Source organism: Lithobates pipiens, unplaced genomic scaffold (assembly GCF_037356315.1).
Source record: "Lithobates pipiens isolate NorthernLeopardFrog02 unplaced genomic scaffold, aLitPip1_a1.2 Scaffold_19, whole genome shotgun sequence".
Lineage (NCBI taxonomy): Eukaryota > Metazoa > Chordata > Amphibia > Anura > Ranidae > Lithobates > Lithobates pipiens.
Window position 1 is genome coordinate 12,339,949 of NW_027507764.1, and position 14,927 is coordinate 12,354,875.

At 47.7% G+C, this 14,927-nt stretch overlaps 1 protein-coding gene across 2 annotated transcripts in view; it reads left to right on the forward strand.

Annotated features, from left to right (window-relative positions):
* Window positions 1–14,927, forward strand: part of LOC143995810 (DNA topoisomerase I, mitochondrial-like) — a 171,528-nt gene that overhangs the window by 51,626 nt on the left and 104,975 nt on the right. For both annotated transcript variants that reach the window (XM_077490522.1, XM_077490523.1), the window contains exons 5-6: window positions 3,180–3,273; window positions 8,758–8,810. In XM_077490522.1, coding sequence (XP_077346648.1) covers window positions 3,180–3,273; window positions 8,758–8,810 — 147 coding nt within the window. The remainder of the gene's footprint in view (window positions 1–3,179; window positions 3,274–8,757; window positions 8,811–14,927) is intronic.

Genomic DNA, 14,927 nt, shown 5'->3' on the forward strand with positions numbered 1-14,927 from the left:
CCTCAGTTTAGGCCAATATGTATTCTGCTACATATTTTTGGTAAAAAAAATCCCAGTAAGCGTATATTGATTGGTTTGCGCAAACGTTATAGCGTCTACAAAAAAGGGGATAGATTTTATTATTGATTTTTTTTAAATAGTTTTTACTGCTAATGGCAGCAATCAGCAATTTTTAACGGGATTGTGACGGACAAATCTGACCCTGAGTGACGCTTTTTTGGGACCAGCGACACCAATAAAGGGATTAGTGCTAAAAATAAAATAAAATAAAAAATGCACTGTCACTGTATAAATGACACTGGCAGGGAAGGGATTAACACCAGGGGCAATCAAAGGGTTAAGTGTGTCCTGGGGAGGTGCTTTCTAACTGTGTGTGGGGTGGACTGACAAGAAATACACAGAGATCACTGTTCCTGATTACTAGGAACAGACGATCTCTCTGTACTTTCCTATCAGAACTAGAATCTGCCTCGTTTACATCTGCCTCTGTGGAGCGATCGTGGGTGGCTGGCGGATGTCGCAGCTGCCGGTCCCACGCATTGGCTCCCGCTCCTTTGCGCAGGCGCATGCCCACCCACAGTATCCATTACACAAAACGACACATGGGTAAGTAGTTTTGCGCAATAGAGCCGCCCTGCCGCAATATATCTGTGGTGGTTAATAAAGTAGAATTGATCGAGATTGTCAGCGAGTGAAAATCCTGGGAAAATCATTTTGACTGGCATTTCCTGTTTTAAAGATTACAAAAAGAATGTTGGATAATCATCACTGTCTCTGAAATGAACCCACCAGCAGATGAAAGATTTAGTAGACCCGCTGGACCTCTGATCACCCCAAAAAATATTAGACTTTTCATTTCTCCATTCTCATTGATCTGGAGTCCACATTTGCACGTTTTCATGCCTTGTCTTTTGGGAATGGTTTTGACATCAGTTTTTAACTGAAGGTTTATGTACAGCATGTCCCATCATACCCGGGTTTGTGACAAGTCTAATTTACGGTGCCCATAGATGATCATTGGCCCATTGTGTCAATGGTTGCAGTGTCTGTGGGTATGTTCAGGTAGAAGCAGCCTTCCCTGTCATCACCAGCTGACGGATAAATGGAGGTAGAGGCACACATTTCTGTCCAGTTGTTTACCAATTTGATATCTAGGTCAGGGGTCTATAGCTATGGCCCACATCTGATCCGTTACAAGATTTTATCTGGCCCACAGCAGTTGGCTGTGAGTGTGCCCTGGCTGGCATCTGTTTTTCGTAATATAAGGCCTGGCACATCCACTACCAGCCAGCCATGACCGTCCCCCCTGATGGGTCCTCCTGGTTCTAAGGGGTTACTCTGATGGGCCCTCCTGGTTCTAAGGGACGACTCTGATGGGCCCTCCTGGTTTCGAAGGGGCCGGCTCTGATGGGCCCTCCTGGTTTTGAAGGGGCCGGCTCTGATGGGCCCTCCTGGTTTCGAAGGGGGCCGGCTCTGATGGGCCCTCCTGGTTTCGAAGGGGGCCGGCTCTGATGGGCCCTCCTGGTTTCGAAGGGGGCCGGCTCTGATGGGCCCTCCTGGTTTCGAAGGGGGCCCGCTCTGATGGGCCCTCCTGGTTTCGAAGGGGGCCGGCTCTGATGGGCCCTCCTGGTTTCGAAGGGGCCGGCTCTGATGGGCCCTCCTGGTTTCGAAGGGGCCGGCTCTGATGGGCCCTCCTGGTTTCGAAGGGGGCCGGGTCTGATGGGCCCTCCTGGTTTCGAAGGGGGCCGGCTCTGATGGGCCCTCCTGGTTTCGAAGGGGGCCGGCTCTGATGGGCCCTCCTGGTTTCGAAGGGGCCGGCTCTGATGGGCCCTCCTGGTTTCGAAGGGGGCCGGCTCTGATGGGCCCTCCTGGTTTCGAAGGGGGCCGGCTCTGATGGGCCCTCCTGGTTTCGAAGGGGGCCGGCTCTGATGGGCCCTCCTGGTTTCGAAGGGGGCCGGCTCTGATGGGCCCTCCTGGTTTCGAAGGGGGCCGGCTCTGATGGGCCCTCCTGGTTTCGAAGGGGGCCGGCTCTGATGGGCCCTCCTGGTTTCGAAGGGGGCCGGCTCTGATGGGCCCTCCTGGTTTTGAAGGGGGCCGGCTCTGATGGGCCCTCCTGGTTTCGAAGGGGGCCGGCTCTGATGGGCCCTCCTGGTTTCGAAGGGGGCCGGCTCTGATGGGGCCCTCCTGGTTTCGAAGGGGGCCGGCTCTGATGGGGCCCTCCTGGTTTCGAAGGGGGCCGGCTCTGATGGGGCCCTCCTGGTTTCGAAGGGGGCCGGCTCTGATGGGGCCCTCCTGGTTTCGAAGGGGGCCGGCTCTGATGGGCCCTCCTGGTTTCGAAGGGGCCCGGCTCTGATGGGCCCTCCTGGTTTCGAAGGGGGCCGGCTCTGATGGGCCCTCCTGGTTTCGAAGGGGGCCGGCTCTGATGGGCCCTCCTGGTTTCGAAGGGGGCCGGCTCTGATGGGCCCTCCTGGTTTCGAAGGGGGCCGGCTCTGATGGGCCCTCCTGGTTTCGAAGGGGGCCGGCTCTGATGGGCCCTCCTGGTTTCGAAGGGGGCCGGCTCTGATGGGCCCTCCTGGTTTCGAAGGGGGCCGGCTCTGATGGGCCCTCCTGGTTTCGAAGGGGGCCGGCTCTGATGGGCCCTCCTGGTTTCGAAGGGGGCCGGCTCTGATGGGCCCTCCTGGTTTCGAAGGGGTGGCATTTAATGGCATGGGGGCTCTAATACACTTCTGGATTTAAGAGGGATTTACATAATTAAGCTGTTTTTTTCTTTTAGTGTGGCCCTCGTGAAAAGTTTGGAGACCTCTGATTTAGATATTCTGATTGTATACTGTATATTGAAAAGTCAAACTGCTTGTAGTCATTTTTTTTTTCTCATGATTTGTTTTGTTAACAGATAAAAAAAAAATGCATCTGGAGAAACTGAAACAAACTTCAATGGGTTGTAGCATTTCTTTTCAACTTACAAGCATGCAGGAAAATTAATCGGGGTTTATTGAAACGGATAATTATTTCAGTAATTGTCATAATGGGGATCAAAATAGCAGCACAATTAATCAGCTGGGTCAGAGTTTTAATGGCCGGGTCACTGCTTTTCCCCTGAGATCAGTCCAGTGTCGGCTCAGTGTGTCTTATTGGTGTCTGGATGCAGATCAAGTGATCTGTGTCATTTGTATGTTTAGGAAGGGACAATATAATGGAGAAGAAATTGAATGTCACAGAAAAGATGGGACCAGTAATGGAAATTCTCATCACAGAGCCCAAAATGGTATCAAGGTAAGACCATTGAAGAAAATGTATTTTTCTCTTTTCTTTCTTCTTTTCCTCCTCCTTCCTTTTTCCTTCCCTCTTCCCCCCGTCCCTTTTCCCCCTCCTCATGGAGTGATGGAGCACAGCAGATTAGAAGGCAAGTCCACCATAATGTGCCCAATGAATCCCATAGGCTTTATTAATTTTATTCACTGACTCAGAATAAGCTTGCAGCCAATGAAATGAAAAGGTGACTAAATTTTACTTTCCATGCCAGTAGTGATTGACATACAAGAAATGTCTGCCCTGGCTCAGGGTGTAGTCATGTGCCCTGAGGATGAGGAGAAGCTGTGCTGTGTGGAGACTTGGAGCAAAAGGGTAGTTAAAGCAGCAACCACCACTTGATCCAAGGTGGCGTGCCTGCTACTGGGTTCAGGGAAACTGACCCTCACCACTTGTGGACTCAGAAAACACTGACTGCAGCCTTGGCTTTACCTGGGAAGCGATGCTCGACTAGCTGTGGACCAAGTGGCTCCACAGCTAAGACGCAGCAGGACCAACCACATATCCCGGCTTGACAAGGCTTTGGCCACAATGGAGTCAACATGAGTGCAGGGCCACAACAACAGCTTGAAATGGGAACACTCAAATTGTTTTATAGATCCAGCTGTTACAACAGCTCTGTTTTTATGTAAAACAATCCTCTCCTACCTCTGAGTTGGTAAGACCTCGGACTAGCTAGTGACACCCTTAGCAACTACATCTAGACTGGGTTAGATCCTCGGCTGCCACAGTGAGTCCCGTGGCCACCATACAGTCCAACAAAGTAGTTGCTTCCTACCACTTGAGCTTGTTTCCTACTGTTTCGTTGAATTTGTCAAATCATTTTTGTGCTGGATTAATAATCCAAGGGAACTGACTCTTATTTCACCTTTTTGTTTCTCTTACATTCATTGACGGACACCTGATTCTTGACCATAGGGGCTTATAGCACGACTTACAAGAGTAGGACACTAGGCAGAAAAAACAGAGCACTGCCTATGGGCAGTCCTAGTTGGTATAACCCACCTCTCTGCTATAGGCAAACCAGTAAATTCTGCCTATGTTTTCAGGAGTAAGTAACTACCTCCCTGGGACGTAGTTCCCTAGCCCTTTTTCCCCTTTTCTGCTTACTATTTCTCAGAGATTTCCTCCGTGGTAGCAATCCTTTCCGCACGGTTGGTTTTGGATCTGGCGACCATATTATTGGGAGGGGCGGGTTGTCTCCTTTTCTGGTCATGCACAAGGTTAAGGTGGTTCGCTATCCTTGACCTCCCTTTCCTCCGAAGGTGGTGTTTGATTTTTACTTGACTGCGGACATTGTCCTCCCTTTCTTATGTCTCAAGTTGTCACATCCTGGTGTGGTTGCGCTGAATTCCTCAGAAGTGGTCCGGAGCTTTTCTTGGGTGCCTGTCTGCTACGGCCTCCTTCAGAGGTTGGATTCTCTCTTGGGGTTCACAAACAGCCTAAAGAAAGGACTAGCGTCCTCCTCTGCTACCATTTCCCTTTTGGATTCGGTAGACATTATTTTGGCATACGCCGTTCAGGATTGGGTTCCTCCATTCCTTGTTGTGGCATGCTCCCCGGGGCTACTGTCTCCTCAGTATTTAGACCACAGACATCTGTGTCTCTGGTTGGCACAGTGGGCATCCTGGTGATTTTCACACATTTAGGGCCAGTTCACACCATAGCAGTGCAGTCCGGATATGTTCCAGTTGCTTTTCTGCATGCACATTTTTGATCCAGTCCAGTGCATTTTTTTTCCCCCCCTCTTCGGTTTAAGAAAAAAAGAGTCCCATCCATTTAAAAGTCAGCATCTACAAAGTTTAGCTCTCTTCTCTCCCTCTCCTCTCTGCGGTGCCGGCATTGCAAGTGTGGGCGCCCGGCTGTAACTTCACAGCCAGGCGCACACTGCGTGTTGTCAATGGCTGGGCATTCTTCTTGGACCTAAGATTGCCTATCCCAGAAGATTGCAGGGAGCTGGGTACTTGTGAAAAATAGGAAACCCCCCCAAATGACATGCCAGGGGGTCACAAGTACTTCAAAATTGATCTTCCGCTTTTCTGACTTACCCCCCCCCCCCCCCCCCCGATGTCACATTTGGCATATTTCAGGGGGAAGGGGAGAGCAGGTATTTGCTCCCACTTCTGGGCATAGATATCTGCGGGTACCCGCGGATATGTATGCCATATTCGGCGCCTCCTTAGTCCCGCCCCCCTGTCTTCTGGGAGACGCAATGGTCCCAGAAGATGGCAGGGACCTGTGGGATCGCGCAAAGCAACATGCACATGCGCAGTAGGAAACCAGGCTGTGAAGCCGCAAGGCATCACTTCCTGATTCCCTTACCGAAGATGGCGACGACTCCACCCAAGAGCCGAGGGGCAGATCGGCTTCAGGTGCCGATGTCGTGGGTGCCCTGGGCAGGCATCATCAAACCCCTGCTAAAGAAACCCAACCTCGACCCTCAAGACCCTAACTACTGCAGACCGATGAGCCTTAACACCATCTCCAAGATTATGGAGAAAGCGGTAGTACAACAGCTACAACACAACCTGTACCCTCTGCAATCGGGCTTCTGCCCAGGCCATGGCATAGAAACTGCACTTCTCAAAATATGGGACGACGCCCTCGGAGCAGCAGATGGTGGAGAATCACGTCTCCTAGTACTGTTGGACCTCAGTGCAGCTTTTGATACAGTGGACCACAATACTCTACTCATCCGCCTCGCAGAAGTAGCAGGAGTCTCAGATTCAGATCTACAATGGTGAAACTAGGAGCCTTCACCTCTGAAACCTGAGCAATCTCTTGTGGAGTTCCTCAAGGCTCACCACTTTCACCTATGCTTTTCAACATCTACATCTGCCCACTCCTCAAAATCATCAGAATATCAGACCTCTGCTTCCACTCATACGCTGATGACACTCAACTCTACTTTCGCATCACCAGACAAAAAAGACCATCAGCAACTAGAAAAATGCCTCACTTTGATAGAAAACTGGATGACCACTAGCTCCCTCAAACTCAACGAATCAAAAACAGAGCTTCTCCTACACGCAAAACAAAATTCCAAAACTAAGACCCCATGGACTCTTCCCACCATCATTGGACAGACCATCTCTCCAAGTGCCAAAGCCAAGAGTCTCGGAGTCATCTTTGACTCAGAAATGTCAATGCACAAATTGGATCAGTAGTCAGCGGATCTCATCATCTCCGCCTGCTACGTAGACTCATCCCCTTCATTCCAACTGAGGACAAAGCAGCAGTAGTTGGAAGAATCATTAATTCCCGACTCGACTAGGTAAACTCTCTTTACATAGGACTACCCCAATATCAATTTGCGCACTTACAACTCATCCAAAACACGGCGGCAAGACTGATAATAGGAAAAAAAAAACCTGGGAATCCATCTCCCCACCCTGAGGAGCCTACATTGGCTAACCGTAAAGAATCGGATTACATTCTAGACCCTCTGCCTCACCCACAAATGCATACAAGGAAACGCTCCTTAATACCTGCGCGAGAAGATAACACACTACACACCCAATCACTGTCTCCGCTCATCCAACCAAAACCTCCTCATTCCCAAATCCCGCTACAAATCAAAGGGAGAACAAAGATTCGCAGTCCAAGGACCACGGCTATGGAACGTTCTACCAACTTACATCCGCATGGAAGAAAATCATCAGGCCTTCAGAAAAAAAAACGTAAGACCTACCAGGACAGATCGAGCGCCTTGAGGCGATTCAGTTCGCATTGCAGCACTATACAAATCATTCATTCAAGTGTCCATATTTTAAGTCGGCAGCTGCAGTATTTATAGCGGCAGGACCTCCGCTTTAACCTTAAAGTGGATGTAAACCCGAATTTTTTTTTTTTTTTTGATGTCATAATGTAGAGTATAAGAATTCCTATCATTTGAGTCCAGTTTTGCCACAGAGTTAATCCAGCTCTGAGCAATCCTCTTTTATTGTTCAGTGAGATACATCTTGACAGAGAAAACTTTGTCAAATCCTCCCCCTTGCTGTGAGTGACAGGTGATTTACATATTGTGCACTAGCCTAAGAGACATGCATTATTTTTTAATTCCCTCCCCCACTCCTTTCTTCTGCTGCTCTGCAAGGATTGGCTGTTCCACACCTCAGCATAATTGGGCATGCTGAAGTCATGTGGGGACTTCGCTGGATGTTAGTGATCATAGCAGAAGTTCTGTGTAAGAAATACACAGGAGAAAATGCATATTGATAAGGGGAGTGTAGAGGTGGGTGGGGAGTCTACTGACATCACGACTCCACCCACTGAGCTCCAGACAACAGACCCACCCACAGAATCTGCAGTTTTTTCGGGTCTCCTAGCAGACAGAGGGGAGACATTTGACAGATAAGTATACATGCAGCAGGCGTGTATATCCTTCTAGATAACCAATATTGCACTAGTTTAGAAAGGATGAGAGTGGGTTTACATCCACTTTAAATAAGAACATGTCTGTTCCAAAGCGTTCTGGTGTGTTTTTTATGCAGTTTACAGCGTTCCAGTGCAGGAAAAATGCAACTTGTACTTTTTTATTTTTAACTGCAACGCTTTGGACCTGCAAGTACTGGTGTGGACTACGCCATTCAAAACCATATAAACTACTTTCCATTTGTTTTGGATGCAGAAAAAAACACACTGGACTGCATGTGTTGTAAACTGGCCCAAAAAAAATAAAATAAAAATGCATACATAAATTTTATGCATTGTGTGTCGCATCTTCGAATGTGTGTTTTGGCTGCCAAGTTTTTGCAGGCCACTGGTTTACGTTTTCTTGTTTTTTGGTTTTTCTGCCCTTTCTTGAGACACCACTTTGGTCAATCGGCTGTTTACCTTCAATGAACGTAGGAGTCGATGGGATTTTTTGTTACTGTAATAGCCCTTGCTTGGAGTTCATTGATGATGGACACGACACCCTTGTGAAAAACATATTTTGTTTACGTTTATACCCCTGGCACTGTTTTTTCTATAGCGGAGAGGTGGGTTATACCAGCTAGGACCACCCATAAGTGGTGCAGTGTTTTTTGTTTTTTTTTTTTTTTTTTATGCCTGGCTGTAGGTGGCGATATAACCCTATGGTCAAGAATCTGAAGAGCTGTGTCCCTCGAGGAGCTCTGAAGAGCTGTGTCCCTCGAGGAGCTCTGAAGAGCTGTGTCCCTCGAGGAGCTCTGAAGAGCTGTGTCCCTCGAGGAGCTCTGAAGAGCTGTGTCCCTCGAGGAGCTCATAAAAAGGGATTTTACAGTAACAAATATATATATATAATTTTCATAATGTCAAAGCTGTTCCTCCTAGAATCTGTCTTTCGTTATCGCCTTTTTTTTTCTTTTCTCTCAGCCCTATTAGCTGCCTATCTTTCTTTTGTTCTCCATTCTCTTCTGTGACACAAGTGTGTGGGGGGGGGGGAAGAATGTCCGCTTCTCATTTTGTTTATCGTTTGACTTGAAGGCTGAACACGGTTCCTCCAGAGAGAAGCGGCTTGAGAAATCCATGGTGACTTGGTAAGACCATCATCCTTTGCTTTTTATTGGCCAGGACTATTTGTTTTATGATCAGACAGACGTTGCGGTGCGACACCGTGCAAATTTCTTAACCTATTTTCTATAACCACTAGATTTCCATTTCATCACCTTCACTTTAACTCTTTCGCTGCCAGGGTCGTTTTTGTGTGTTTTTTAATTTTTTTTGTGCACACATTAAAAAAAACAAAAAAAAAAAAAACATTTTAGGCCTGAAGATTAGGCAAAACCCACAAATATGATTTATTGTCTGAAAGCAGACACCCTAGAGAATAAAATGGTGGTAGTCGCATAATATTGCCGCAAAGGTCTAGGAAATGCAAAATTTCAATATAAAACGCAATCGAATTTTAGGGCAAACAAACGCAATAAATTTTTAGTAAAATATAAAAGAAGAGGTTGCACAGAGTATGTAGATACCCAACATGCCAAATGTTAAAAGGGTTGTAAAGGTAAATGTTTTTTCCCCTTAATGCATTCTATGCATTAAGGTGAAAAAACATCTGACACTGCCGGTGCCCCCCAGTCCCCCCGTTTTACTTACCTGACCCCTCGAAAATCCCGCGCTCGCCCCCGCCGTCCTCTTCGCCGCTCAGCCTGGCCGCTGATTGGCTGGAGTGGATGGATTGAAAGCAGCGCAGCCATTGGCTCGCGCTGCTGTCAATCACATCCAATGACGCAGCGCGCCGGGGGCGGGGCCTTGTGATAATGCGAGCGGCTATAGCCGCCGGCTGTATCACGGGAGCGCGCCCGCAGGTGCTTCTCACCAATGCGAGGGAGCTCGCATTAACGTGAGAAGCACCTGCGGGAGGAAGCAGAGACAGCCGCCGAGGGACCCCAGAAGAGCAGGTTCGGGGCCACTCTGTGCAAAACGAGCTGCACAGTGGAGGTAAGTATAACATGTTTGTTATTTTAAAAAAATAAAAATTTTTACTTTACAACCCCTTTAATGTTATGTGCTCCTGTGAAATGGCGACAAACCCTCCAGTACCCTATATTTTAGATAGGCGACGCTTCAAAAGCCCCATATAGGTATCCGTTTAGTGCTACGGAAGAGGTCTTGTGTTAGAATTATTGCTCTCCGGCGTACGTGGCAATCTGTAAATGTGTATCGCAATCCAATGTTTTCACGTGTAGGCGCCCTGACGCTTGCTTTTACGTTCATAAACTTATACTGTTAGTGTTTAATTTTGACATCCAATTTAGATTTAGTCTTAGTTATAGTCTGACTAAAATGCCATTTTACTTTTAGTCATATTTTAGTCATGTGAATTGTTTTTGTCGTTTTTTAGTAGACTAAAATAGAATGTGTTTTTAGTTAAATTTTTTTATGCATTATTTCTTTAGAATTGCCAGACATTTATATACTCCCTGGAGTAAAAATTTAATTCTTTGTTATTATCTATGGTGTTGGGCTCCGTTCACATCTAGGTGTTATTTTTCAGGCGTTTTCAGGGTTAATAGGTCATCAATGTAAAAACAGTAAAACGCCTGTCATCTGCCAAAAAGAAGCTGTATGATGTACTTTTTTGGGCAACGGGCGTTTTTGCTTTAACTACTTCAATACCGGGTACTTATACCAGGCCAATTTTCAGCTTTCTGCGCTGTCGCTGTTTAAGGCCGGGTTCACACCGGAGCGATGCGGGAACCCCGCAAATCCGCTGCGTTTTCCTGCATCGCATGACTCCCGCCAGCAGTTCACACTGCCCTATGCGGACTGCTGGGAGTGTCAGTGAAATCTTAATGACACCCCCAGATCAGTTCGCATATCGCAGTGCGATCTGCAGACTCGTACAGGAATCGGATCACATGGTGTGAACACCCATGCGATCTGATTCTGCTGCGGACCAAAAAAGGGTCCTGTGCGAGTTTGGGGTGGGTGCGATGCGAATTCAGCCATACTATCTGTATACTATCTGTATGGCTGAACTCTCATCGCACAGAGATCGGATGTGATTTGCACTGCAGTGCGGTGCGAATCACATCCGGGTCTCCCAGCCGCAGCAGTGTGAACCCAGCCTAAATGACAATTGCACGGTCGTGCTACACTGTACCCAAACAGAATTTTTATCATTTTGGTCCCACAAATAGACCTTTTTTTTTTTTTTCATGGTATGGTAGGGCTGCAACTAACGATTATTTTTGTAATCGATTAATCGGCCGATTATTTTTTCGATTAATCGGATAAAATCATTTAAAAAAAACCCGTAATATGCCAGTTTTCCATTAATTTAAAAGTAATAATGAAAAAACTCAAACTGCAGAATAAAACACCAATGATGGGGTACTATTACCCGCAAAGAAAGTATGGTGAATGTCAGGTTCCCTGCTTTATTCATACAAGTATGTGTGTATATCAGGGGTTGACAAATTTGCTTGGAATCTAGGAGCCAGCTAAAAAAAGTTAGGAGCCAGGTCCGTGACGGCGATCTGGACCTGTCCCTGGCCTGACATGGAGACGAGTGAGGGGAAGATAGCGCCCAGCCCCCCACCTGTCTCCAAGTCATTGCCCATAGCTCTTAGAAAAACGTTTTTATTTTTTTCAAATGACGAATTTTTTTTAAATTGCATTTTAGTGTAGAATACTGTAGAATTTTTTAAACGTCGCCTATGGAGATTTTAAAGGGTAAAAGTTTGTCGCCATTCCACGAGCGGGCGCAATTTTGAAGCATGACATGTTGGGTATCGATTTACTCGGCGTAAACATTATCTTTCACAATATTAAAAAAAAATTGGGCTAACTTTACTGTTGTCTGATTTTTTTTATTTTTATTAAATAAATAATTTTTCCCCAAAAAAGTGCGCTTGTAAGTCTGCTGTGCAAATATGGTGTGACAGACAGTATTGCAACGACCACCATTTTATTCTCTAGGGTGTTAAAATAAAAAATATATAATAATGTTTAGGGGTTCTAAGTAAAGGGAAGGAGATAGGCTGGCAGGCCGGGGAAGCTCCATTAGCATTGCTGGTTGTCATTCCAACGGCCACCACAAGAGGGCACCAGATTCCAGAAGGAAACATAGGATCGCAGAAGGCCTCAAAGCCGCAGGCTCAATTACCGGCGGCGCGGCCCGACGCAATCACGCCGGGGGGGCGGGGGTTCACGGAGACAGGATACCCCCAGCTGTGCGCCCGGGTTTTGTCGAGCCCTGGTGTATATATAAAGAGAATAATAGACCTATAAAATACTCCCCCCCCCCCCCCTCCTTTATTCCATAGAAAAAAAGTATACATTGTTGAGGACAATAATATAAAAAAAAAGGAATTATTATAAATATTGTTTATGTATAAAATGTGTAAAGGTAAAAAAAAAAAATATAAAAAGGGGAGTATATGTATGTGTGTGTGTGTGTGTGTGTGTGTGTGTATATATGTATGTATATATAGTATAGATGACACATTCCTCCCCTCTCACATGGTGTCACTGCCCCACCTCCTCTCAGTGCTCCCCTCCGGTGTCTCGGGTTTTCTCACCCCTTCATGGTGTGCCGGGGTGGTGTGGGGCGGAGTCTCAGTCCGGACCCGCCACACGTGACTCGGCCGACTCCTCCGAATGGAGCGAAGGGCACCCCAAAGCCGGGAGATGGATGCACGCATGTGCAGAACACAACCTCCAGTCACGGCAGCGCTGGAAAGCGTCCCGGCGAGGGCTTGCCGCATCTGCGCACTGCGGCGGGTCTATCGGAAGGCTACTGGGTAGAGGGGGGGAGGAGCCGAAAGCAGCGCAGGCACGTTGCTGGTGGGACGTCAGCTGGGTGGAGAATGCGAGCAGGCATAGCTGCGTGCTCATGGACATGGTGCATGCGTAGGACACGGGAGGATACACAGGATTCTAACGGACAGGCAGGGGGGAAGGTGCAGACTAAGGGTGCAACGGATCAAAAAACTCACGGATCGGATCATTCCTCGCATCGGGGTCACGGATCGGATCAATTGTTTATTTAAAAAAAAAGGTATAACGCTATCTCCCCCCCAATAAAATGCAGCTTATTACAAGCAGAAAAACATAGTCGGCATATCACTGATGATTTGCGCCAAGCTCACCACCGATCAAAGTTCCTCCAAACAGACCGCGGTGATGAGTACCGGGATGACGCCTATTGGTGCAAATCATTAGTGATATGCTATGTTTTTATGCTTGTAATAAGCTGCATTTTATTTGGGGGGGGGGATTGTTTATTTAAAGAAAAGGTATAACTATGTGGCTGTGCCGAGCAAGTGGAAAGGCTTAGATGGGATTAGAGAACTAACTACTATCTAATAGATAGTTAGTAGGTTAGATTAGTTAATATGTAGTGGTGCCTGCATAAAAGAAGTTTTGAATGTGGGCAGACAAGGCATCCAGCGTGACTCCTCCAGAATTCACTTGGGCTGACACAGGCTGAACAACTTGCGATGGGGATGACGTCAGCGCGCAGCGCACCGCCGCTGGGTGTACCAAGATGGCTGCCAGCTCCGGAGCCAGGCCGAAGCCGCGGCCTTTCCTAAGGCCATGGACCGCTCCGCGGATTGCATGGTGGGGACCAACTAATCGATAATGAAAATCGTTGACAACGATTAATCGTTTCAGCCCTAGTGGTATTTGATCACCTCTGCGTTTTTTTATTTTTTGCTAAACAAATAAAAAAAAAAGAAAACTTTGTTATAAAATTTTGTAAATAAGTAAGTTTTCTCCTTCACTGATAAGGCAGCACCAATGAGCGGGCATGGACTAGCACCAATGATGGGCACTGGTAGGCACCACTGATAGGTGGCACTGATAGGTGGCACTGATATGCAGCACTGATGGGCACTCATGGGTGACACTGGACACTGAAAGGCTGCAAAGATGGGTACTTATCGGTAGCACTGATAGGCAGCACTGATGGGCATTGATACGTGGCACTGATGAGCACTGCTATGCATCCCTGGTGGCACTGGCAGTGGTAGGCATCGTGAGTGGGCACTGATTGGCAGCTGCCTGGGCATTAATTGGCAGCTGCTTTGGCACAGATTAGCATTTCCCTGGTGGTCTGGGGGGGCATACCTGGTGTCCAGTGTGGATGGCCAGAACTGGTGTTCCTGGGTGGCATGATGGTGGTCCTGGGCAGGATACGAGGGGGGGCTGCGTTGATAAACAATCAGTACAGACCCCCGTCAGGAGAGCCGCTGATTGTCTCTCTTCTACACGTGTCTGTCAGATGTGAGTGAGGAAAAGCCGAGTGAGTGAGGAAACGGCTCTACCTGTTTACATTGTGATCAGCCGTGATAGGACATTGCTGATCACATGGTAAAGAGCCTCCGTTGAGACCGGTGTGTCAGACTGACACACCACACCGCCGCAGTGCGCGGCGGCTGTTATCCTGCAGGACGTCATATGACGCCCAGTGAGGATAACTGAACCACCGCCTGGCCGTCATTCTGTTATAGGCCAGGCGGGAAATGGTTAAGCGACCTAACGCTCAGATGTGAGCAGGGACCATTGAAATGAATGGGATTTGTCTTGTTGGGTGTTTTTAGAGCTGAGGCTTAGAGCAGAAAAACACCTAGGTCCAAATGGCGCCTTAACCGCTTCCCCGCCATCACACGCCGATGTACGTCGGCAGAATGGCACGGGTGCGCAAAAGGGTGCATCTGTACGTCCCTTTTGTAATCCTGGGATAGCGGGCACGTGCGTGCGCCATGGGAGCGTGCCCGCTGTTCTTGCGGACTCTGTCCTCCGGTGACCCGCGTTCGGGGTTAGGAGAGGCAGAACGGGGAGATGCCTATGTAAACTAGGCATTTCCCTTTTTTGCCTAGTAACATAATGGGGATCTACTGCTCCCAGTCATCGGGAACAGTGATCTGTCATGTCAGTGGTAGCCCACCCCCCCACAAAACACGCTGAGGGAACACATTTAACCCCTTGATCGCCCCCCTAGTGTTTAACCTCTTCCCTGTCAGTGACATTTATTCCGTAATCGGTGGCTTTTTTTTTAGCTCTGATCGCTGAATAAATGTCACTGGTCCCAAAATAATATCAAGTGTCTGATCTGTGCGCCGTAGTGTCGCAGTCCCACTAAAAATCGCTGATCACCGCCATTCCTAAAAAAAAACATTTTTTAAAAATGCCATAAATCT